This window comes from Ictidomys tridecemlineatus, chromosome 4, assembly GCF_052094955.1.
Source record: "Ictidomys tridecemlineatus isolate mIctTri1 chromosome 4, mIctTri1.hap1, whole genome shotgun sequence".
Classification (NCBI taxonomy): Eukaryota; Metazoa; Chordata; class Mammalia; order Rodentia; family Sciuridae; genus Ictidomys; species Ictidomys tridecemlineatus.
Genome location: NC_135480.1, coordinates 55,379,120 through 55,406,452, shown reverse-complemented (window position 1 = coordinate 55,406,452; position 27,333 = coordinate 55,379,120). Strand labels below are relative to the sequence as shown.

Below are 27,333 nucleotides of genomic sequence, written 5' to 3'. Positions count from 1 at the left end.
TGTTTACAGACCTTAACACCTCAATCTAGACAAATTGGCAACAAAGTAACCACCATTTTCAAAGATATAAAATCGAATTGCTACAACAGCAATCCATCCTTGAGCAAAAATGGTTTATTTGAGATCTGAGGATTCAAATTTCATGAATAGGTGGCCCAGACTCATCTTGGCTCTTCCTGAACCTTATGTATGACCCTAAAGGGTGTTTCCTGTGACCAAAGAGAGAATAAAAATACAGACCTGGTTTACCTAAGAGTTGGCTCAGTATGTTGCTGTGAGCCAAAATCAGCCTGCTGCTGTACCTCAGCGCCACTCAGGGATGGCCCTAATAGACAAATGGTGCAGAGAGATCTTTTCTGTGTCAAAATCATAACAATGGTGAAAAAAATTATAAGACACAAAACTGTGTATATAATACTACCACTTTTATTTTTAAAACTGAAAATAATATGCATATCTCTTTGCTTGTGTATGTATGATTTTTTTTAAAAGGAATCTTTATAATGAGTACTGGTTAGGTGAGAATTAGGAGTGAAAGGGAAACTGTTCACCTTATACCTACTTGTATCTTTTGTATTTACAGCCACATTAATGTGGCTATTTTTGAAAAGGTAATGTTTAATGTAAAACAATACACTTTCAAAGAATGTGTTGTCTTTATATATGAACAGCTATTTGCATAGGTATTATCTCCATTAAAAGGAAAAATCCAGGGGCTAGGGTTGTGGTTCAGCAGTAGAGTGCTCGCCTAGCACAAGCAAGCTGCTGGGTTCAATCCTCTGCACTACATAAAAATAAATAAATAAATAAATAAAGGTTAAAAAAAAGGAAAAAATCCAGACTAAGTTATTTAAGCAATTCAAAACAAAACAAAACAAAAAGAGAATTACTGAATCAAGAAGCAGGCAGTCTTCAGAACCAAGAACTGCCCATCAGTGTTTGTAGTACAATGTAGAATATTTACAACTTTTGTAGAAAAAATATAAGTGAATATACAGACAACTGGTTACAGATAAACTGGTTAATTGGTTATAGTGCCTCCTACAAATTACCTGGATTGATTTAGTTTTTCCATGCTTGGTTCTGGAAACTAGTCCAAGTCAATGGCCACCCACAAATTTTATCCAACACCTAATTCACCAATTCCAGATCCCCAAAATATACACACATGATTTTGAAAAAGAAGAATAAGGGTATATTTACCCTACCAGGTATACATTCCCAACATAAAGCCTTAATTATGATATACCTGCAAAATTAAACCAGGAAAAATCTATATACACCCTCTAGCTTCACTGCTCTTAATTAAAAAAAACAACAACTAAATTTTGGAGATCACACAGCTGAGCAATACATTAAGAGTCTCCCACAAGCTTTGCTCTAGGTAACACACCCCTGAGATGTGGGTTATGATAACCATTGCCTATGTTTCTCTTCAGGGACTTGAAGGCCACTTTTGCTGAAAACACTGACTCTTCAGCCTGCAGTCACTTGAGTGACTGGAATAGGGTGAAAAGCTTGGTGTCTTTGTGTTCATATGGTGTCTGTCTCCATTGCTGCCTTAACTTTTGAATCAGATTCCACTCAGCACTTGTATGTAGATGTGTTGATCATTTGAGAGATGTTTTGCCCCGAACTATAATATAGGGTTAACTTGGCCTAGCTATGCCTACTCTCTCCACCCACTTCAAGGCAATGACCAGTCACCAAGATTACACCAGAACATGAAATGAGTGAAAAGAAGAGGTACCCAAATTCCTGGAAGGTCTCTGACTATTCCCAGAAAGACATGAATATTTCTCTCCTTTAGTGTCCCCCAGTAAATCACGAACCATTTCTGGGCTATGATTTTGCTACAAAGTGCGTTCCATGGGACTTTTCTCGAAGAAACTGTGAAATGAAAATGACATAAATTTTTGAGAAGACTAAACAGAATCCATGAATCCATGTGCTGTGAAAATTAATACAGTACTTTATTATGTGGCAGATATTATTCTAGAGAGAAAAGACCTGTTCAGATTGTCTCAAGACTCATCTTATTTCAACCTCTTTATTTTACAGTCAAATGCTACTTGAGCTCAGAAAGGTCAAATGATTATTCCATCCGCATACCCTCACTGAGAGACATCCTGAATGAGACCCTGAGAGTTTTTCAGATCTTTCAGCTGATATGCTATCAGCAGGGAAACTATTCCAAAAGGTGTTAAAGTTGTAATGCAATTGACAATTCTCATGTTCACTGAGAGGCACCTATACACATGTTGTCATTGTGGTCTGTGTTCTGAGTTCTAGGACCTAATAAAATGAACAGAAATATACCATAGTTATTTATCACCTTTTGGGAGGGATCACATGGTTTTTCAGCCTCTGCATAGCCTTGTACAATACTCTCTAGGTATTAGGATTTGATCAGTCTACTTGATAGGCATTTCTGGAGAATCTGCCTGACTCATTCTTTTCCTTCCAGAATTGCTGATGACAGTGTGCATTATTCCCAATTCACACTAACCTAAAGATTGTAAGTTTGTAGCTATTGTATAAAAATATACTATTTCTTCTTAAAAATGGACCTAAACTCAGGAAGTCTAGCTCTTAATCATTAGGCTACATTTATTCCTAAAACTTTTCGTATTTTGTTCAGTTTTTTTTTTAATATTTCTACTTCCTCTCACCCCTCAGATTATTGCAATTTACTCAAACTAAGATAAGAAGCACTCTCTGGAAAACCTACCCTGACTCATCAAGGCATAATTATTCCTCTGGTACAATTAGAGGTTCATTTATAATATCCAGATTAAAAAAAATCCCTAGTCCTTTAAGAGTAGTTCAAACCCCAACATAAAAACATTAACTGATTTCACTATACTTAAAATACTATAGGCTCAACTTCAAGGTTACTCAAGCAATTTTTTTTTCATTTCTGGAAAGTATGTTGGCCTTCTTTCAATTAAAATAATATCTAGAGTCCAGTTTTAAAAATACCTTCTGACATATTCATCAAAATGAAAATTATTCAAAATTTTATTATTTCTCACTTCCACTGTTGACACTGTTAAACCTTATTTGTTGGGGATTACTGCAATACTTCCTAATTGGAATCCCTGCTTCATCCTTAGCCCCTATCTTTAGTCAATTCTTAACATAGCATTCAGAATGAACCTATAAATTTTAAGTCATATTGTGTCACTAAAAATCCTCCAATGACTTCTCATATCACTTGAAGTAAAGAGAGTCCTTGCAATGATTTATAAGGCATATATAACCTTTAGTCTCATTCCCTATTTTCTTCCTTCCTTTCTGTGCCATGGTACATTCTAGATAAACTCTTAGCTAATCTCAGAACCTTTGCACTTGCTAAAGCTTCTTTATGGAATTCTTCTCCCTGGATATCTATGTGGCTCACTTGCTCTCTCAAGTATTTTAATCTTTCTTGAAATATTATCTCAGTGAGACCTTGATTAACCTATCTAAAACTACAGACTTTTTTACTACCTACCTGAAGTTGGCATTTATTATCAATATACATATAAAAATTTTTGAGATGTGGTTCACTATATTGTTCAGAATGTCCTCAAACATGATCTTCCTGCCTCTGCCTCCCAAATAGCTGGGATTGCAGACACATGCCACTATACCCAGTTGCATGTATAATTTTTAAAATAATTATTTTATTTTAAATTTTATCTTGCTTATTGTCTGCATCAACTTTAGGAAGCAATTTTGACAAAGGTAAGGATTTTCATCTATTTTGTTTACTATTATGCCCCCCACATTCTGAAACAAGATCACATAGTAGGTGCTCAATTCATATCTATTAAATGAATTGTTAGAAGAAAGTGATATCTGCAATAAAGAAAAAATAGAGAATATAGTATGTTATCTTGCCACAATAGTTCATATGTCATGAATATTTTCACATAAAATAGGACTTTTTCAGGCTAGAAAGTGGGAGATCAAAATCTCCCCTTTGCCATTAACATCAGAAACAAATTGTAGCTCAGAATTTTTCCTTCGTATTTCCAGCTATTACTCACCTCGTACTTCTATTATAGTTATTGAATAGCAGTGAAGAGTAAAGAGAGAATTTATCATTCCAAACAGGATTCTTTTGAAAGCAAAAGGGGCTATCATTAATAAATGCACTAGGACAAGAAGCAATAATGAAGTCACTGGTTTGTTCCTTATTTTTCAGTACTGGGGATTGAACCCAGGACCTTAAATGGGCTAGGAAAGCACCATCCCAATTGAGTTATATCCTAAGACCTAAGAAACAATAGCTGAGACTATCCCAGAAAAACTATTATGATTCCTCTAATGTGGTCCCAACTAAGAACATTTATATAAAATATGGATCTTTTTTGGCATGTAAGATTAAGAAACTTAATGATTGACACATATGATTTACGATTCATATTGTAGAAATTTGACATAACTTCATTCAGGGGTAAAAAAATTATCACTCTTGATGGACAAGAATAAGTTCTTGTCTTAAAGATTACATGTATTTAGAGAGGTCGCCTGTTCTCAGAGAAGGGACACTGAAGAGTTCAGAGCCTGGGAGAAGAGCAAGTTCCTGCTCACCTGAGGAACACTGCTGGCGGTCTGCTCCTTCAACTCTTATTTCCTGATCTTTCCTGAATACAGTTTGAAATTTGAGAGAAGAAGAAGATAGCAAAACACAAAATCAATGGCTATGATTTACAGTCCAATGTTAGCACAGCCATTCTTCGTAAGCCATGAGAAGGATGTTCGGGAAGCAAATCACCAATGGAGGGAAGGAAAACTGTGAGATGGCTAAGACAGCAACATGTCCCATGAGTCATATTTGCCGGGAATGGAGATTGAACTTCCCTTTCTGATTACATTTGAGGACCCTCACACAACAGAAACAACAGAATCCCTTGCATCATGTGCTCCAGCAACTTAGAGCATTTGAAAACCTGAAGAGACCAGCCAACAGGAGACCTTCATAGGTTATAACCACAGTAAGAGTGACACTCTAAATTAATTGTACAAATTAATTAACAACATATAAATTGTAATTTAATTTTCTAACATGGCATGAATTGCATTAAGTAGACACTGTAAATAATTTTTTTCAAAATCATCACTGAGGTTGAATACTTCTTTATATTTAAACTCACTGTATTTGTTTTATATTTATGCTTTTTTTTTTCTTTGCTCCATGTGTTAATGGGCTAATTTTAACTTGAAGTTGATGCAGTACTAGTGAGAACTTTGTGCTGGACTCTGACCCCAGCACCCAATCAGGGCAATGTGCCTTCAAGTAATCAGGAGGACATCTGTCCTGGACCATGTATTTTCAAGGCAGCCATCTGTCAATAACACCAACATGAGAACACTCTGCCTTGTTATCTTCCATCCAAACCCTGAAATTACTTTCGGGTCTCAGTGCCAGGCAACTTTAAGTCACTCTGGGAAGAACCCTGCCCTCCCTGTGAAGACAGCAGTCCAAAAGCCAGAGGGTGTCTTCTTTAAAGTTACCAAGGCTGCCTCCAAAAGGCAAGGCATGGGCCAAAGGATCAACTCTCAGGCTCTGGCCAGGTGTCCTGATCTGACCAAAGAGCCCTGCCTGCAACCTGCAGCACAGAGAGAGGACCCAAACCCCAAACTCACCATCAGGGACCCATAGAGACTGGCCAGAATGACTGACGGAAGCCTCCCTAGGAGCAGTTCCTTCTAAACTCCCCAGAGGACCACTCAGAGATCAGGCTAGAGGGTTCTCCAATTTCTCTAATCTTCAAGGTGCAAGTGGACTTGGAAGAAAAGTGTCATCCAACTGATCAGGAAAATTCTCACTCCAATACCTCACACTTCCCTGCACCCACTCCTGGGTGGGGAAGCAGTGCCCCACTGTTGTTTGGGAGAGGCAGCTGCCAGGAGAGATAAAACAACAACAACAAAACCATAAAGCAAACAAGAACAAAAGAAACTGTTGAGGCCAGGGGTGGGTAGCAAGCAAGAGGGGGATAACACAGATGTGAAAGAAAATGGGGATCCAATGGGAGGCATTGAGACTGAGGCAGTAATGGGGAAAGAAGTGAAGCAGGAATGCCATAAGTCAGAGCAAGAATGGAGACATGCCTTTACAGCCTGCTTTGTCACAGATGTTGCAACAGCGCCATCTAGAGGACTCAACTCCTCCTGCATATGTTAGAGGAAGCTGTCCCATGTCAGGGATGACAATGGGAGGTCGCTGATTCTGCAGTAGACCTTGAAAATAGTTTTGTTAGCATACCTCAGTCCTACCTTTAAAATGATGGTTTAATAGTAATATAAGCTAGTGAGTAGTCAAGTGATTGAATGTAGCAAAAGTTAGAAGATTCTAGTGTTCTATTTTCCTCACCACAAAAAAATTGAATATTAGAAAATACAGGAAAAACAAAGTGATGAAAAAGAAAGTAAAAACCCACTAAACACAAACAATGGAAAGTCAAGTTCTGCATATGAAACAGTAAAATGTGCACTTTTTGTAACATTTAATGGGATAGAAGAAAGTAGTATTGATTGTTCTTGATGGTAAGAACATCCCTCCATGAGCACCATTCATGTCCTGATATTGGATGTCAGAAAGGCTAATAAATTAGAGACAGAAATAAAAAAAATTACATGTATTTACATATATGATGCCAAATTACTATAACTATACAAACTGAATATTCACATACTTAAAAATCTGATATTTTAATATGAACCATATAAAACTGCCATTTTGGTGGGCTGAAAAAGTTGAAAATCAGAAATTTTATATGGTTCAATAAAATTATTAGCCTAGATTTTAGTTTTAGTCCCCAGAGTCATTTTTAAGATAGATTGGTTTTGGTGGGGGTGACTGGAGATTAAACCCAGGGGTGCTTAACTACTGAGCCACATCCACAATCCACAGTCCTTTTTATTTTATTTTATTTTTTTTTGAACAGGGTCTTGCCAAGTTGCTTTTGACCTAGCTAAGTTGATGAGGCTGGCTTTGAATTGTAATCCTCCTGCCTCAGCCTCCCAAGTCACTGGAATTACAGGCATGTGCCACCTCACCCAGCTTAAGATGGAATATTTTTAATGACCACAGAATGATAGTGATAGATGGGTTTCTGGAAATAACCTAGGCTAATCTCATTTTATTAATGAGGAAACAGGTCTAAAGGTGTCAGATCAGTTGCTCTAAGATATTTTAGTTTAGTAATGACATCAAATATTACACTCAACTTTCCCGACACTGAATTCTTTCAGTGACATCATATATCTAGAATAAGGAAAAGAACTATAAGGTATTGTGTGAAATAAAGTTGTAGGAATGAGACTTTAGACTCCCCAACAAGACTTTATAAACTACGTACTACAAGTGACAAAAAGACTTTGATTATACAGTATAAATCTGAAAGAAAGGGACTTCACAGATGTTATTAAAACAAGGATCTTGAGACAAAAAATGATATTAGTGGGTGGGGAATATTAAAAATGCTACAATAAGTATATTGAACAACTATCTTCGTATGTGTTCTAATATAATTGAGAATGTTTGGCTCAAATCCTCTACCTTCTAAAGAAATCTATTTGTACATCAGCCCTTAACAATGATGTTATATGCTTTCCATCATCCCTGGCCATTTCTGAAGAGACCAAAGTGGATATCTGATGGAATGCTAGCCAAGCCCAAGGTTTACCAGTACCCTATGGCTTAGCCTGGTCTCAAAGGCTTGTTTAAAAGTAACCTTTATAAGCTAATTAACTTCTACCTTTCAGAAATTTGAATATACACTGCAAGGGTGTGGGGGGGGGAGATGACAGGTTAGTAGAGGACAAGGAAATGGGGGAAAATGATCTTCAGAAGTGAATGGCAATTAGAAATCATGCATAAAGTGAATAAATAAATCAACCTGTAGAGAGAAGAGAGAGGAGGTCCAAAAGAGAAAAGAAAAAAATAATAAGATAATGGAAGAGTAGCTTCATTGTCTAATGGCTTTCTAGCGTGGTTGCCATGCTGAAGTTTTTGTCCTTGGAATTTTTCTGTGAGATTCTACTATTATGTGATGTAATATAACCCTATTTATTACATTGTATAACTTGAGTGGACCTGTGTTCTTTACAATTAGAAGTTCCCCAACAGTGGTATCATTCCTAGGTATGGAATTATGTAGCAAAAAGTAGTAACATACTTAAAGCACATTGTTGGCCAAATAACTTTCCCCAAAAGTCTATAACAATTTACCTTCAACACCCGTGGTATATAAGCATATATCACTCCATACTTTTACTGAAAATATCTATTGTTTTTGTTATTAAAAGTAATGTTTTGGGGCTGGGTCTCAGCAGTAGTGTACTTGCCTGGCATGTGTGAGGCACTCAGTTTGATTCTCAGCACTACATATAAATAAATAAAATAAAGGTCTATCAACAACTAATAATAGTAATAATGTTTCCTTGTTTCATGTTCTTTGTAAATTTTTAAGCTTTGTACTCATTTGATTAATTCATATTCATACTTTCATCATCATGGCAAATATTTTTCTTCTTTTTTGTCTGGTTTCCATAATTTCCCCCCCCCTTTTAAAATTCTTATGTAGTTAAATTCCTGTACAGGGAACAGGAATTGAAAACTTGTGCTTTCACCAACATGTGTTTTATGATTTAGATCACGAGATAAAGGCCTAATTTTGTTTTTTACCCAAGAGTTATTATCTGAGTACCACCATTTATTGAACAATCCTCCTTCTATTCATAGATCTTCATTATATGTGAAGTATATGTGCATATTTTCTAAGTATATTATATACAATATGTAATCCACATACTAGTATATTTCTAAACTATTAAGTGACTCAGATTCTAAATTTTTTCAAATATATAATCACGTTCTCCATTACAATGTCAACATGCAACTTATTATATGTTAGGGCAATCTCATTTATCTTATAATTATTTTCTCTTTTCTCCAATGCCTCTTTTTTTTTTTCCTAAGTGCTAGAATTTTACATTTAAAACCTCACCAAAATTCTCTTTTGCGATTTGGAACAAATCTATAAATTAACTTGGGAACATTCCCTCTAGAAAAATTTTAACATTTTTTTTATGTCCTTGTTAATTTTCATTAATCTTATTAATATTATTCCACATTTTAATTTGATCCCTTAAAAAATTTAGTGGCATTACAAAGACATTTCCCACTCATATTTTTTTTTGATTTTTTGCAAGAGTTTAGAAAAGTAGTTATTTTGCATATTTAGCCTACTTTGATGGGTTAATTATATTTTTAAATATTTTAAAAACATAGACAATCCTTTTGGTTTGCCTATTACCATCAGTCTTTTATATTTAATGAGTATTATTTTGCTTTTCCATTTTAAATAATGTACAATCAAAATTTTAATCCAATCAGTATTTTTGAAACTTTTTAGGGACTAGGGTTGTAGCTCAGTGGCAGAGTGCTTACCTAGCACGTGAGGCACTTGGTTCAATCCTCAGCACTACATAAAACAATAAATAAATAAAATATTTTAAAGGACTTTTAATAAGGCATTTAACCTATTTTAAGAAATTGAGCCTTTATCTTGTTTCAGCCTCTTATTTTTTTTTAATATTTATTTTTTAGTTTTTGGCAGACACAACATCTTTGTTTGTATGTGGTGCTGAGGATCAAACCTGGGCCGCACGCATGCCAGGGGAGTGCGCTACCGCTTGAGCCACATCCCCAGTCCCTCAGTCTCTTATTTTTTAATGCCAATTTCTTGAGTTCTTTTGTATTGTCTTTGACATAGGGGCTAAATATTTTTTTATCTTACCCATTGTTATGAAAGGTATGTTTTAGTTCAATTAGATGCATTTTTCTAAGTTTTTGCCAAAATATGTTCCCTTGAATTGTTAAAATCAAGAAGAAAATGCCATGGAGTTTTCTGATATTTAAGATTATAAGTGTATCATACTTTCTTTTGCTATCTCTTCCCAAAGTTGTCAGATTAACAGAAACAGAAGAACCTGGTGAATTTGAATTTCAAAAATAAAATTTTAGTATAAGTACTTGGGACATACTTAAAAATAATTAAAATGTATATACTTATTTGAAATTCAAACTTAACTAAGTCACCTGCATCTTATCTGACAACCTTACTCTTCCCTACAGACTTTTATATATATTCTGCTTTTATACTTAGTATTTGTATATTTTCCTGCACATCTATTTAATATTTTAAGTTTTGTAAACAATGTAACTATTCAGCCATAACTGCAAGTTTAACTGATTTCAGAAGTCATCACCAATCCTTTTATACCATGATTTCCACATTTGAACTCTAAGAAAGGCAAGTATATAGTACACTTTGTTTCTTGCTTATAGTTTATATATATATATGCATATATATATATGATTTGTTGATAAAAATTTTGTCGTTTTTAATCTCAGAATTCTGAAAATGCTAGTCCCTTGCTTTTTTGAGTTACTGTTGCAAAGATCTTTATTCATGTTCCCTTTTTGATTTTGTAGATCACCAGAATTTTTCATTCTGCATACTTTTTCTAAGCTGTTTCTACGATTGTTTTTAAAAACATTTTTGCCTAAAATCTAGTGAACATATATTTTTAAATCAGGAAAAATTAATTTCTTTGGTGACTGATTCTGTTTTTAATGTTTCCCTGGCCTCGAACTCACTATTCTCCTGCCTGCTTCCTCAACAGTTGAGATTACAGATGCACCCAAGTGTTCTTTTACCTTCCTTAGAAACTTTAATCCTTACATTGTATTCCCTAATCTTCATGTCTTTTCTCATTGTTTCTATCACATTATCCTTTTCATTTATTCATTACATTACTTGATGTTCTACAATGTTCATTCTGCTCATAGCCTTTACTTTCATACAGAATTTTAAATTTCTCTGAAGACCTTCTTGTTGTCTATTTCTCTTCTTTACTTACTGAGTTCTACTCTAGTTTTATTGATATTTTTGTTATGATACTGAGGATACCAATTTTTATGAAATTCTGTTCTGGAACCTGATAGAGCCAATTTTCAAGGTTTTAGGCTTCTAAGTCTTCAGGATGATATTCCTTTCTTTGATATTACAATTCCTCCTTATTTTCCTAAACAGGTCCATTTTTTCTTAGGAAGTAATATCTAAACATAACTATGCATCAATAGTTAGGACTTGTGGTTTAAATATTAGATGTCCCTCAAAAGTGTATGTGACACAATGCAAAAAAGTTTAGAGATGAAATGATTGGGTTGAGAGCCTTAACCCAATCAGTGAATTAATCTAATAGGGACTAAGATAACTGAAGGCAGGTAGAGTATGGCTGGAGATGGGTCACCGGGGGTGTGCCTTAAGGGTATATATTTTGTCCCTGGAGAGTGGACTCTCTCTCTGCTACCTGGTACTATGTGTCCAGCTGTTTTCTTCTGGCACCTTTCCACCATGGTCACACCCTAAGGAATGCATTAAGACCGATGAAAACTGTGAGCCCCCAAATAAACTTTTCCTCCTCTATTTGTTCTTGTCAGGTCTTTTGGTCATAGCAGTGAAAAGCTGACCAAAATAGGATTTGAGTATTCCTAACTCTATGACACATAATGGCCAACTCTCTTGTTACACAATTAGCTGTTACACAGCTGAGTTCAATTCTGTTCCAAGCAGATATTTCCATATTACCATTCTGTTCTACTGAAGTTAAATTCTATTGCTTGAATCTCTATTTCTCAACCAATAGATGATCTTTAGTTTCTAGAATTCACTATTAACTTTCATCCATACCTTTCTTAGGGAATCTAAATCTACTTGGTCTCTGAGCCTATGAATGAATGTGGAAACCTGGGGAGAAGTGGTTACCTCAAAGTGCAGCACCCTAGCAACAGAAGAATGGTTCCTGAGTTTTCTGGATGACAGTGATAACATCTCCAATGTATCTATTATCTTAGATACAGGGACATATAATGTTTTCTCATCTTTTATCAGGTTGGTTTCGTTGCATGCAATTGAATTCTACAATAGTTTATTTGTCCATATTTGAACAATACCAGTTTGAATTTCAACTTTTGCAAATTCCATCTTTTTTGTGGCTTCCCAAAGACTTTCTAAGGATGTCAAGAGATGTTCTTTCAAAGATGACTAGCCAGTTTCAATTAAAACCAAAATGAAATGCTTTGAAACAAAAATTAAAAGCATTTTGAAGTTAGTGAAAATACAAGTTGGACATTCAGTTTGATTTCATAAACACTAAAATGCACTGGAAAAAAGACTAGAACACAACAGGATGCAAAAAAAATCTTTCCTTAAATTTTAATATATATTTTGTAATAATTATGTATTGTATAGTAAAGAAATTACATTTAATTTTAAATAAATAGTAATTCTCCTAAGAATTGCCTCTTGAGGTAGGAGGGGAAAGTACTTTTGTTTAGAATTTTGTTTTAATTACAGGATTTGTTTTCCAGCAGCATTTATTGAGTTTAATGATTAAGCTTTACTTGAAGCTATTAATAAACAAGATTTATACAGTTTCTCTGTGATTATTGTGAAGATGTGAATTCTGATCAAACCCTTTATAATACTCATGGCATTTATAAGTTTTCTCTCCCACGTGGACTCTTTGATGAATTCGAAGTGCTGAGCTATGACTGAAACCCTTACCACACTTTGCACATTGATAAGGCTTCTCTCCAGTGTGGACCCTCTGGTGGATGTGAAGATTAGAGCTGTGACTAAAGCCCTTCCCGCAATCAGCACATTTATAGGGTTTTTCTCCTGTATGAACTCTCTGATGAATGAGAAGATGTGAACGCTGACTGAATCCCTTACCACACTCTTCACATTTATAAGGTTTCTCTCCAGTGTGTATTCTTCGATGAGTGTGAAGTTTTGAACTCTTGCTAAAGCCCTTCCCACAGTCATGACAGGTATAAGGTTTCTCTCCTGTGTGGACCCTCTGGTGAATGCGAAGATCTGAGCTGTGGCTGAAGTCTTTCCCACAGTCACTACATTTATAAGGCTTCTCTCCTGTATGCACTCTCTGATGAATTTGAAGATTTGAGCGTTGAGTAAAGCGCTTACCACAGTCATCACATTTAAAAGACTTCTCTCCTGTGTGTACTAACCGATGAATTCGAAGATTTGAGCTCTGACTGAAGCCCTTACCACATTCATCACACTTATATGGTTTTTCTCCAGTGTGGACTCTCTGATGAACATGAAGTACTGAACTCCGACTAAAACTCTTACCACACTGATCACACTTAAAGGGTTTTTCTTCTGTGTGAAGACTCTGATGAATGTGAAATAGTGAATTTGTACTGAGGTCCTTATTACACTCAAATTTATAGTGTTTCTCTTCTGTATGGACACTTTGATGACTATGAAGACAAGAAATCTGACTGAAGCTCTTACCACATATATTACATATATAAGGTATATCCCCTGTGAAGACTCTCTGATGAAAGTAAACTCCTGAGCCATGACTAAAGTTACTGCCAACTTCATCACATCCATACAGCTTCTTACTTATGTGGATTCTTGGATATCTGTAAAAATCTGATCTCTGAGAGAAGCATGCTGTGCCAATGGAATATGGATAGAGGTTTTCTCCAAGTTGATTTCTCTTGTGGAGAACACACTGTGAGTTCCAATAACGAATTTCTTTATATTTATTACATACACAGTATTTATCCTCCACAGAGTCTCTCAGTAGGTCACACTGGCATATCTCCCCAATATATACTGGAAGGGCTTCTTCCACTGAGATATAAGAATGCTGAGCTATGAATTTCTGGTCTTTTTCTATAAAAAGATTTTTCCTAGATATGACAAGATGGTTTCTGTCCCCTCGAAAACCATGAGAATCATTCATGTAATCTTCTCTACTAAAGTCTTGGGTGGTTTTGGTTTCTAAGGTATAAGGTATAAGGTTTAACTTTCTAAATTTTAAGTTCCTATGGCTTACACCTTCAAAGGTCAGTTCATAGTTTCCATACTCTGGTACTTGTGTGGAGAGAATTAACCACTCTTGACACTGGGAAAGATCTTGTTGCTTTACATTTTTGGAATCTACCCCTTGAATGATTTCATTATAATTTTGATTCTCGTATATCTGAGTGCTAGCATTTCTCCAGCTCTGCAAGGAGGAAAAATTTCCATATTGTAAGTATTTGAATCGCTGCTCTTGTGGCTTGTAGCTCTCATTCAAGTTTCCTAGAAGAATAAACAGTTACTTTAGTGATGATATGAAGGTTGTGCTTAAAGCTTTCCAATTATCTAAATCAAAGACTTTCATAATGGTAGGAAGATATGTGTGGAGAGGACTAGGAATGAAGGGTATGACTTTGGCTGCTCCATTTGGGTCAGAGATTTATTTATTTTTGTACATTCATGTATATATTTATTCATTTGCTCATTCATTCATTTCACAAACATACCTTGAGCATCAATTTACAATTTATCAGGTACTATTTATAATAAAAAATAAGGCCAACTGCTTCATAGAAATAGTTTTGAAGACTAAACTTAACTACATTACTTTATTTGGGACATTATTATAAGAAGTAAAATATGTTTCTATTTTTCTGCTATAGAATAGTGTGGGAGACTGTGTGGGAAAAAAATGGCTGCATTAACTCTACTTATGCCTTTGGGTGCTCTCCTTCCACACTGTGTCTAGGCTTGGTAATATAATCTGCTCACTGGGATAACAGTTAAAGTGCCAAAGCAGAAATTGGAAGAGTGCTTGCCTTCTCTCTTGCTGCTTTTGAAAATTCTGCGACCATCACCACCACATGAAGAAAGGGACATATAGCCAATGTATCTCCAATATCCCTAGTGATTTTGAGCCAACTGTCAGACATATGAATTAGGCCAGTCAGCCTTATCCTAAAATCACCCAGTCCCAAGAAAATCCCTCTATGAGACATCATCCATGATTCCTATTGAGGAATCATGAAAAAATAATAAATTTTATCTTAAGTCACTAAGTTTGGGGTAGTTTGTTATATAACAAAAGGCAATTTGTACAAACAGTACGACAAAAAACAACTTTAGGAACAAACAAAACTTACTATGTATGAGATTTGTGCTCTAAGAATAATATAGAAAATAATTAAAAATAATAATCACAAATATCTAGGTCATTGCATAACCCAGATGTTTTAGAAGATATTTTGCCTTCTATTTTACAGGTTGAGCATTCCTAATCCAAACATTCAAAATCTGAAATACTCCAATATCCAGTGCTGACATAATGCTCAAAAAAATTCATATTTTGGAGCATTTTTGGATTAGGATTGCTCAAACAAAAAAGATCATACAAATATTCCAAAATCCAAAAAATTCCAAAATCTAAAACATTTTTGGTCCCAAGCATTTTGCATGAGGGATACTCAAACTGTATTTGTCATCTGGCTTAAAACATATTTGTGAATATTTCTTCTATCACACCAACACAAGCACTCAGACAAAGAACTGAAATACTCAACAAAATTGGTTCTAGAAAGCTCTAAATTCCTTGTGAGCTGGGATAACTTTACCTAATGACATGACATTTGTGTAGTTCTCCCACATAACCTCCCAGTAGAGATTTTTTTGAGAAGAATCCAGGAATTTCCACTCTTCCCAAGTAAAAATAATTGTTACATCTTCAAATGTTACTGCCATCTGGTTAAAGATCAGGCTTTTGGGGCAGAAGAAATCTAAGTGAGAGGATGAACAAAGAAAAAGATATTTAGTAGGTAATATAAGTGGCAAACCACATAGAAAAAGAAAGAACTTCAAAAAAAGGAAGAAAAACAAGAAAGGTAAGGGAAGATATAACAAGTAGCCAAATGGCTTAAAAATGTATCCAAATATCAAATATTATCACTATAAAAGAAATACTTACATAGCTCTTGTCTGTCAACCAATGAGCTAATGACTTCGACTTATATTTTAGTTAGTCCTCATAGCAATCCTATGTTGTAAATACTATTATTATCTCTGTACTACAAAATAGTAAATAATGGTTGAAACAGATTAATTCCAATGATCACAGAGCTAGAAGGCAGCCCAGAAGGGACCCACACATATACACTTCAGACAAGAATAATTTGCCAAGTGCAATAATATTACTCAATATTGCTTATATTATTGCTTCATGGGTGATCATTTTAGATATTATTTACTTCTTCCTATGAGATGATGAATTATATACTAGAGTTCTATTCATCATTTTCATACTATTTTCAGTTAAATCAATGCAGTGCTTATATAATTTTGACGATGATTATAAAGTTTGTTTGAAAGGATGATTTGTTTTGTTCTAAGAAATTTGCTATCCTCATATTCTTATTTTGAAAAGCTCTATATAATTTATTTTATCAAGTGTCTCAGCCTACCCAACCCTTTTATTTTGGAAATGTTATCTTCTTGCTCTAATCTGGACTGGCTACTCTTTAAAGCTCAATTTTCAATATTCCATAATTCTTTATTTTACTCTGTCATTTTGGAGGAACACATCAAAATGAGTGCAAACAAACCTATGAATATTAAGCTCACTGCCAGTGAAAAAGGCAAAAGTGAGAAGCAGACAAGGTATTCCTCAATATACACCATTTAAGAGAATCTCCAAGCAGGATTACTAGGAAAAATTCCCAGATCATTTGAATCACAGTACATTGAAATCATCATTAACCCCTCATAACTGAGTGCAGAAATGTCGACTAATTTTTTTTTCCTCAGAATTGCTTCATTGTTATAAGCATTGCTTCTGAGACTGATTTTTTAAAAATTCTAATGAATCTGTAGGTAATATTTTGTTTCCTCTATAAAAATATTTTAGGATCTTCTTTTGTTGATTCCTTGGTTTGGGACTTTTTTGTTGATTATTCAGTGAGCATTACAATCTAGATTGCTCATCAACTCTATGAAATGTTCTCATGTTTCTCTGCAAAATTCCTTTCTTGATTTCTTTAATCTAGAAGACTGCACTTAAACTGAGTCCCCTATTAGTCATATATTATTCTCCTGGATAGTCTGTATTTGCTTTGTCCATTTTCCCTTATATAATTTGTTTCTGTCTGTTTATTCTATCATATGAAAAAGTTTCCCAATTTTACCTTCAACTTTTCCATTGAATTTTTATTTTTTATTTTTATATTTTAATTTCAATGAGATTATGTTCATACTCATGGTTGTTTTTCTTGGCATTCTTTCTCACTTTATTGATGCTTTAAATATCTTTCTAAGAGTAAGAGTTTCGTGGATATGTCTTCTTTAATTACTTTAGAAATATTAATTAGAGTTTATAGTCTCTTGTCTACATAATGTTTCCTCAGACTCAATCCCTGTTTGCCGCACATTCATCTTGATTTCTATCTTTAAAATTGAAGAATTTACTCAAATATCTTATAATTCTTCTATTAGTTGCATATGTGATTCAAATACCAGAATTTTCCAGGAGTGTTCAGCTAGTTCATAAAATTAAATGTCTAATCTCCTGTTTTTAGAAATGAAGATTTGTAAATATACAAAATTCCTACATAAAATATTAGCTAATTGAATTAAGTAATGTATCAATAATACATCATGATCAAGTGTAGTTTATTCCAGGTATGCAAGGAAACATAATTTCCTGTATTATAGAAGACAATCATGATTATCTCAGCTAATTCAGGAAAATCACGTAATATAAATTCTGTTAAATTGAACAACTATACATGGTATTAAGAAAAGCTTTTAGCAAACTAAAAAAATTTTTAAACTCTCTAAAATGTTAAAGGTGTATATTAAGAACTATAGGCTTAATGGAGATATTTCAATGGTAGTTCTTTATAATAGTAACAAGAAAAGAATAACCACCATCACTGTTGCATAGTACTAGAAGTTCTGGTAAATACTGTAAGGAAAAGAAATAATGGGCATGAAGATTGGAAGCAAAAATACCAAATGTCATTATTTTCATACTTAGAGACATGTATCTTGAAAACCCATGAATATGCACATAAAACAAACTAAATATTCAGCAAAATTACTAGTTACAATAAGACAATAGCATACTGTATCAGCAATCAACTACTAGAAAGTAAAATTTCATACACAACAGCAACAAACAGACCAGTTGAACCAAGAATATAAAAAACTATATCCTTTCAAATTCCAAAGAGAAGAAGGAAGATTATCTGAATAAAAGGAGAAGCATGCTTCCATGCTCTTGAATGAGATGATTTAAATGCAATACAATTCAAGAATATTTGCAGTTGGATTTTTTTTGAGAAACACAATATAATTTTTTTTCCTTGAAAATTATAGGGAAGGAAAAGTCCATATAGAGAAGTAAACCAAGTGGGAAGATTTGCCTTACTAGAGAATGACATACCACCAAAGGCTAGTAGCAAAATTAGAAGAGAACAATGAATTAGTATAACAGAATAGAGGCCTCTCACTAACCAATATGCTTCTTTATGAAAACATGTTAACAATGAAGGTAGCATTATAAATCAAAGAGGAAAGTATGGATTCTTCACTAGATGGTGTTACAAAAAATGATTAATTATATGAAGAAAAAATTAACAGGATTCCAGTATTATACCATATGTAATGGAAACACTACTTAACTGTTAAGGAAAGGCAATAAAGTAATCACAAGAAAATATGGGAATTTGAAAACTTTTGCCATTGTTAAATGAATCCAAGAACTAGTTCTCTAGGGGAAAATATTAACATTACAATAGGTAAATCAAATAATATATAAAGCAAGTAAAATCCAGCAACGCTTATAGATTATAAATTATCATACTGCTATATAACAATTCCAACAGTTAAAGGCTTAAAAGAATGATTATTTATTATCTCTAACATATTCTCTAGGCCAGAAATTTAGGAGTGGGTAGGCAGTTTTGGCTCAAATCTCTTATGAAATTGTTGTGAATTATTGTCTAGATCAATAGTCATCAAGTATCTCGACTTGGAGGGAGGATTCACTTTCACGATGGTTCCCTCACATGGCAGGCAAATTGTTACTGATTGTTGATGTGGGGGTCTCAGTTCCTCTCCACTTGGTTCTCTTATGTAGCCTGGACTATCTCTCAACATGGTAGAAATTTTCCCATGAGAAAAGCAAGGAAAAGGTTCATTATTTTTATGACTTAGTCTCATAATTCACACTGCATCATTTCTACTGAACTCCATGGTTTGAACCAATCATAAGCCTCTGACAGATCTGAGAGGAAGGGACACAGGCCCTGCCTTTTGGTGGGGAAGAATATCAGTCACATTTCAAGAAGAACATTAAGGACAAGATAAAGTATAATTGTGGTCATCTTTGGTAAATTTAATTTCCTACAACACTAAAGCATATTAGAGCATAATAAATTGATACTTTATTCCAGAATATAAAGGAAGAGTTAAAATGAAAAGTTATTAAGTTTAAACCTTCTTAATAATGTCAAATAAGAAAGTCATATAATTATTTCAATGAATGCTGAAAGAATGCTTCCTGATCATATCTCAAAACCAAAAACAAAACATTAAAGGCATTCCCATTAAAACTGTAAACCTGAAAAAAGATATTGCAGATCCATGATCTTTACACCACTGATGTGAAAGCACACAGATTTTCTGTAGAGGGTAGGCTGCATATCTGAAGACTGTCATAAAATCAGCTGAAAACAACTGGAAGTTATAAAACAAATTAATGTCCTCAAAATTCCACTAATACAGTTGTACTCTATGGAAGCTTACATTATGTATACCAGAAGATATGTACAAGAACAATTAGAGTATAATAGTTACTATAACAGCAAAAGGCTGGAAACAATCCAAATGGTTCAACAACAATAGGATAGATAAATAAGTTGTTCATACTATGAAATAGTACACAGTAGTGAAAAGGAACTATAGCTATGTAAAACAACACAGATACAGTGTAAAAGTAAAACATTATCCTAAAGAAATCATTCACAGAAAAATATACTTAGTCATTACATTGTACAATATACAAAAATATGCAAAACTAAATAATTTCTAAGAGATGCAAATATGCACATTTTAAAATATAGGGGAAAGACTTAAAAATACTAAATACAACTTTTAATAAAGTGGTTATACCCCCTCCAGTTGGTGGGAATGAAAATGTGGGGTTATCAGGAGGCTTTTAAAAGTATTTGTTGGTTTAGATGATGAGTGCAGATGTTATCTTATATTTAAATTGTACATATGTGTTTTCATATACTCTTCTACATATATGCAATACATTACAATAAAGTTAAATTTTATATATCATATATAACATTCAATTAATACAGAAAAATAGCAAAGACATTATAACAAATTATTCTATGTAATATTTATAATAACAATACAAATATAAATATAAATTCCTCAAAATAAGTTTGACAAAAATACTTAGAGCCTATATAAAGATAGTTCTAGAATCTGGAAGGATTAAAAAAGGGTTGAAAGAGTATGGAGATCCCATTCAATCTTAGGTAAAAAAATATATAATTTTGTTCTCACTAAATTTACCTCTATTTTATAGGACCCAATCAAGATACTAACAAGATTTTGATGAGGGGGTAGAAAAGATCTAACACATTGGTTTTCAGGTGCTTTTGAGGAAAAAAAAAATTCTGAAAGAGGAATAATATGGGGAGACTAATTTAATAGCACATTTAAACTATAATAAGGCCTCTATAATAGCATCGGTTTGACACAGGAATAAAGAAAACAATATAAAAAAATAGAAATCTGCAAATGGTCCCAGGTTCAACAGTGAATTTTAAACATGACAGATGTGACATCAAATTTGTGGGGAAAAAAATGGCTTATTTAATTAATGATGTTTGGACAACTAAATAGACACTTGGAAGGAAACAATGAAGCTAGATTTTCTTCCTCCATATTTATGGCTTGGTGACTAAAAAGAGTTGTATCAGATATGAATTATATTTTAAGTAATAACTAATAAAATAGCAATTGACTCTTAGTGAGTTCTTTCTATATGTCAAACACTGTGCTAACTTTTTTTTGTGTGTGCCCTTATATACCATCATAATCCTACACAGTAAGTTTTATTTCCCCACTTTAAAGATGAGAAACTGGTCAAGTAATTAAATCTAGTTCATAAAACTAAGAAACAGTAGACATGAAACAAGCATAGACAGCAAGCTAAGATAGCACTAGCTATATTTTGATCAATATTCTATACTAATAAAACATACAGAAAGGTTAATATATTCAGTATTTAAAACTAATTATACCTAACTTTAACACTTTTTTCCCAAAATGGAAATCACCATAATATCATTCTGAGGAATATTTCTAACATATGATCTTTCTTTCTTTTCTTTATCCTTTTTTTTTAAACTTTATTTTATTTATTTATTTTTATGTGGTGCTGAGGATCAACCCCAGGGCCTTGCAAATGCGAGGCGAGCGCTCTACTGCTGAGCCATAACCCCAGCCCCTTTCTTTATCCTTATTAAATAAAAAAACTTATTCGTCTTAGCTGCCCATTAAGTTAACTACATATAATGGAACAACAATAAAAACACTCTGATACCAGTAAATATATTGGGAAATGGATCCACAAAACAGGAAAGCCTAAAAGTGATTTGTATGTGTGTCAAGAATTACTGATTGGGGGGGGTTGGGGTTGTGGCTCAGTGGTAGAGCACTTGCCTAGCATGCATGAGGTACTGGGTTGATCCCCAGCATCACATTAAAAAAAAAAAAAAATTAAAAAAAAAAGTTAAATAAACAAGAGAAAGGTATTGCATCCATCTACAACTAAAATTTTAAAAATTACTAATTTTGTATATGAAAAGGGAGAACCACATTCAGTAGAGAAAGCAAATATTACCAGAAAAATTAAATAACCAAGTTGGAATTAAAAAAAATGTTTAAGTTCTCCTGTCATTTCTCATATTCAAATAAATTTCTAATAGACTCAGGAGTTAAACTTTTTACTTAAAAGTATAAAAAATAATTGAGGAAATAAAAGTAATTATATATTAGTTTGGAAATAAAGTACATATTAAATTTGGAAATAAAAATATATTTCAATGCATAAAAATATAAACATAATATTTTGCTTTATACAAATTCAAAGCTCATTTAAACAAAGAAGCCCTTGAAAGTAAAGGGCAAATGGTAAAGTAAGAGAAATATTTACAATGATTTTTTTTTTATATATACAAGACTACCTACTATCAAATGGAAAAAAAAGGTTAGTAGGGATAAAGGTAATATATGTCAATAGACCCTTCATAAAAAAAAATGCAAATTGTCAATAAATATAAGTGAAAAAATAGTAAACCTTACTGAAGATTAAAGAGAATGCAAATGAAAGAAAAGTTTTAAAAATAATATCTAATGCTGGTAAAAGTTGAGCAAATTAGGATCAAATTGTCATGCAATTTTAAGTTCATGCAATATTTCTTTTTTTTTTTAATTATTTATTTATTTATTTTAGTTCTCGGCGGACACAACATCTTTGTTGGTATGTGGTGCTGAGGATCGAACCTGGGTCGCACGCATGCCAGGCGAGCTCGCTACCGCTTGAGCCACATCCCCAGCCCCTCAAGCAATATTTCTAAAAAAGAACTTTAGGTTTTCAAAAGCCTAAAACATATTTATATCTGTTGACTGTTTTCCTATTTCTCAAAGTATATCTTAAGAAAGTAAAAAAGACATGTGTTTAATAAATTTTGTATAAGAATATTAATTAGAAGTGGTTTATAATAGCAAAATAAGACATACTTAAATTTTCCCTTATAAAAGAATATTTAAATAAAGAATGGTATATATCTTGAATTAAATATTATATCGTCATTAAAACTCGTACTACTAAGAAATGCTTAGAAAAATTGCTCATTGTATGTTAAATGAAAAAAATATACAAATAATAGTCACTCATTCTTAGCAAATATTTATTGAACACTTATACATGCAAGGTCCAGTTCTATACACTGGGAATATTCCCTGCCTTCCTGAAAAATTTTTAATAAAATTTTTTATAAATATTCATCTTCTGTATACATGTACCTTAGATAAACCTATGTGTAGTATTTATATATATGTGTATGTTTATATGTATGCATACATAATAATGTTTAAATAGGTTAGTGAGTATGTATGCATATTAAGTATTAGGTAAAAGGCTATAAGTAAGCACATCTAAATGTCAATAATGGCTGCTTATGGTTCATGTTGCACAAGAATAAGTAACACATTTAATATGAATACTCCTCTATACTATGGCTTCATTTTGTACATTTGTACTCCCCTGCAATAAATTTGGTTACCTAATTTGTCCCCTCTAATTCTACCTGAGACTAAATGATGATTTTCCTGTAAATCTGAGCTACTGTTGCTGTATTTTAAGTGCCATTCATTCTGATACAATTTAATGTGGATAACTCCATATATTATTAATTTCCTGGTTTAAATTACTCAGTGTAAAGATATTCTAATATATTTATCTCAGAACACTAAGAACAATACAAATGATATGTAGCCTGAACTTGAATGACTGAATGAAGGAATGAGTTAATGTTGGTAAAAACCCCTGGGTAGGAGGCATGGGCATGCTGCATAGGAGGCTTGGAAGCCTTTCTGCAAGTGAGTAACATGTTCTAAGCAATCTGATCCATGCGTCCTCACTGCTACTTCTACTACCTCCATTACCTATGAAGAATCAGGGCATTTTATAAGTAAGAAAAGACAATCCTATTTACCTGAGATCAAATTGTGAGGAAGACAGCATACAACTGTTTCTCCTTTGTTCTTCTCTTCTGGGAATGGGTGGAATGTTGAGACAACTAGGCTGTAGGTGGGTGAGGAAAGAAGGAATGAAAAATTTAGTGCATAGCACTAAATTCCCCACATAGTAAGTAAATATGACTCCCAAATCTCCTACAAAGAGGTCCAAAAAAGCCCAGAAACATTCCTGTTCCCCTTCAAGGATTAGAAAGCAGAGCTATAAAAATTGGCACTTTGATGCTTCTAAGCGTCTAGAGACACTAAGGGATAAAACTCTAGACATGAAAAACAAAATTTGATTTCACAGTTTGGTCTCTCCAGGGAGAAATTAATAATATATGGAGTTATCCACATTAAATTGTACCACAATGAATGGCACTTAAAACACAGCAACAGTAGCTCAGATTTACAGGAAAATCATCATTTAGTCTCAGGTAGAATTAGAGGGGACAAATTAGGTAACCAAACTTATTGCAGGGGAGTATAAATGTACAAAATGAAGCCATAGTATAGAGGAGTATTCATATTAAATGTGTTACTTATTCTTGTGCAACATGAACCATAAGCAGCCATTATTGACATTTAGATGTGTTTACTTATAGCCTTTTATCTAATACTTAATATGCATACATACTCACTAACCTGTTTAAACATTATTAAATTAGTTATTAATTACATGTATTATTATATGGTTTATTTATATAAATTATTAATATAAGATCATAAAGTAAATAATAGCAGCACATGTAAAAGTCTTCTTTCTGTTTTTAGAGTATTGCTCATATTTTGTTAAATTAAGGAAAAAATAATTCCATTGCCTTCTCTTACTTATTACAACAAAATACTAGATTTACTATCTATCACAAAGGAAACTGGAATTTTGGAGAAGGATCAAGATCTAGACCTTCCAGAATATGATTATAATCTCAACTCTGCTATCAACCATTTCTAGAACTTTATAAAAAGATCCAAGTTCTACACTTTCCAAGGCCTTAGTTTCCTCACCTGTAAAGTGGGGGCATGAGCCTTTACCACTCAGGTTCTTCCTTGCTGATCACGGGTAAGTCTCTGGGAAAAAAGAACGGCAATTAGTTAAGAACCCCCTATCTCTCAAGAGAAAAAAACTATTCACTCAGGTACCAAGATGAGACATCGGAGTTCCACCAACGCGCCACCGGCCGAGCTGGGTAGCAACCCTTCACTTGCACCAATGGTACTCAAGGAGCGGGATCTCAGGGCTACAGATCCGCGAAGCCTCGGCTCCTGCAGCAAGACCCGCAGGCCTCTGATGTGCATCCAGGTCCCCGGCCGAGTTCGCCCCAACACCTCCCAACCCAGCACCCGACCACGAGGCCAAGCTGCCTTTTGCCCTCTTCCTTCCTTAATCCTTAATAGGCGAGAGGAGCTAGGAGTAACCCACCTATACCGGGGTGTCGCCAATGTTTCTAAGTCGGAGTCGTGTTTCGGCCCAACTCTACTTTTCTGCCACTCTTCCTTCAGCCACCGCACTTCCCGCCCTTGTCCACATCTGGCTCGGCCTTCTCGAGAGTCCGCGTCACTTACGGAGCCTCTGAAGGAACACCCGGAGGGTCCAAAACCCTAAGTCCACGCAAACAATGGCGCAGCCCGGCTAGATCGAAACGGAAGTCCGGTGTCTTCCAAGGCGTTGACTCAGCCGCGTTTCCAAGGATACAAGAGGGGCGGGGTGGGAGAGGAGCGCGCTGGAAGACGTGGCTCCTGATTGGCCAGAAAGATCGAGCAGCCGCGTAGCTCAACTTCTAGCAGTTCTTATTCCCGCGCGAAAGGACGGTATCCTCTGGCGCTTTTGAAACTTGGATGGAGCCTCTGGATGCAGAAGGTCCCGGGAAGTGGGGCCTGGCTGAGGTTTCCGGGAAATGGGGTCATTGGCTTCGAATAGTCCTGGGATACTCACAGACTACAAATGCGTAACCCCTCAGCCTAAACCCTAGGAAATGCTGTAGGATCGCTCTGGTTGGCGAAAGGTGGTTGCGCCCACTGTCGTGCCCTTGGAGGAACTGGCATCCCAGTAGCCAATCTCATGCCTAATCTTGAGGTTGGAGGCAAAGTGGGGCTGAGATGAACCCGTGGAAAGGAACCCCTTCTCGGTGTCCTGGGACCTCAGAAAGACTTGGAAGTGCATGCTCTTTTTTATTTTTAATTTTTTAAAAAATTGTTGATAGACCTTTATTTTATATATTTATGTGGTACTGAGAATGGAACCCAGTGTCTCACACATGCCAGGAAAGTGCTCTACTGCTGAGCCCCAGCCCCAGCCTCAGTCTGCGCATGCTCTTTTACTAGGTAGTTGAGTGTGATATATTATGAAAATGTTTTTGCTTCCTTAAACTCTCTCTCTCTCTTCAGCCCTGGATCTGATTAGTAGTATTAAAACATTTTACTAGACAAGGAAGCTTTGGTAAAGTTGTCATTAAAAGCAAAGAATTCCCTGCATTCTAATCTGAGTAAATCAATTATTATTGATGAACCTTGGCTGCAACACAGGCCTCTTAGGATTAAATTATTTAGTGTAGTTAAAATGCTTAAACAAGAATATAATTTGTATGCAACCAAAGACATGAAAAATTATGCTCTATATGTGTGTAATAAGAATTGTAATGCATTCCATTGCCATATATAAATTTAAAAAAGAAGAAAAATAAAGAGCATAGTCAAAAAATGATTAAACCAGTTCCTGGTACATAGCAAGCACTTTTAAGTTTTAACTATATAGTTTAATGTTTAATAGGAGTAAATGACCGAGAGTCTGCCTGCCTGTGTCCCACCACAATGAGCACTTGAATTTCTTAAGACTTCATTGACCACATTTGGAAAATCATTTTGCATGGACCTCTCTCTGCCTTGAACATCAAGTTTAGCAATTAGAGCTTTGTTTCTAACAAAACATGTATGAAGATATGAATGGTGTGACTCTACTTTGTGTACAACCAGAGAAATGAAAAATTGTGCTCCATTTGTGTACTATGAATCAAAATCCATTCTGCTGTCATGTGTAACTAATTAAATAAATAAATAAATAAACAAACTTGACTTCACAACCTCTTTTTGTAATTCACTAGGTTGTATGGGCAAGTAATTTAACCTCTCACCTTCAGTCTTCTCATATGTAAGATGAAGATTTCAATGTAGCAAAACAGTTATAATTGATAAAGTCCTAAATGCACATTGACCAGTAAGAACAAACAGTGGAGTTGGGCTCTTCTACTATTCTACTTTCAACCATAGCATATTAGTCATTACTATTAAAAATAATATGGCTGATCTATATAGTTAACTTTTCATCATTTCTGGCATATACAAACACCAAATATTAGCTGTTGATGTTGTTTGACTTGTATTTTCATTTTTTAAAAATAGTGTGCTTTAAGACTAAATTATTTTATATCAGAGGATATGAGAGTTGTAACTGGACTTTGAGCAATTTAAAACTCTTTTTGAGAGAGAAGTGAAACCTAGGATTTCAAACGACCAACTGCTAATGGATTAAGAACAATAATCATGGCCTTTTGCCTCCAGGTGCATTAATAATGTGTTCTTGCCAAGTTTGGAGAAAATCAGGACTTTTTCATATAAA

The 27,333-nt window shown here is 34.3% G+C and overlaps 1 protein-coding gene across 3 annotated transcripts; it reads right to left on the bottom strand.

The window, feature by feature from the left end:
• Nucleotides 1-12,256: 12,256 nt before the first annotated feature.
• On the bottom strand, nucleotides 12,257-25,418 carry Znf214 (zinc finger protein 214). Of its 3 annotated transcripts, none has more exons than XM_040284834.2 (5): nucleotides 25,284-25,418; nucleotides 24,726-24,788; nucleotides 23,696-23,784; nucleotides 15,515-15,676; nucleotides 12,257-14,186 (listed from the first exon to the last, which is right to left on the bottom strand). In XM_040284834.2, the coding sequence occupies exons 2-5, from the start codon at nucleotides 24,740-24,742 to the stop codon at nucleotides 12,493-12,495; spliced, it is 1,962 nt and encodes a 653-aa protein (XP_040140768.2). In that variant the 5' UTR covers nucleotides 24,743-24,788; nucleotides 25,284-25,418; the 3' UTR covers nucleotides 12,257-12,492. The 3 variants fall into 3 exon arrangements, with proteins under 3 accessions (XP_040140768.2, XP_005341129.3, XP_040140769.2); XM_005341072.5 differs by having other exon boundaries at nucleotides 25,141-25,414; XM_040284835.2 differs by lacking the exons at nucleotides 24,726-24,788; nucleotides 25,284-25,418 and having other exon boundaries at nucleotides 15,515-19,631.
• Between the last annotated feature and the right edge of the window lie 1,915 nt (nucleotides 25,419-27,333).

Bases quoted from the DNA above. Each gene is read 5' to 3' on its own strand.
- Znf214 (XM_040284834.2), bottom strand. The intron at 15,677-23,695 runs GTAAATAGGATT...CCTCTCACTTAG, and splicing joins TCCTCACAATTTGATCTCAG to ATTTCTTCTGCCCCAAAAGC. The intron at 14,187-15,514 runs GTAAAGTTATCC...TTATTCTTCTAG, and splicing joins CACAAATGTCATGTCATTAG to GAAACTTGAATGAGAGCTAC.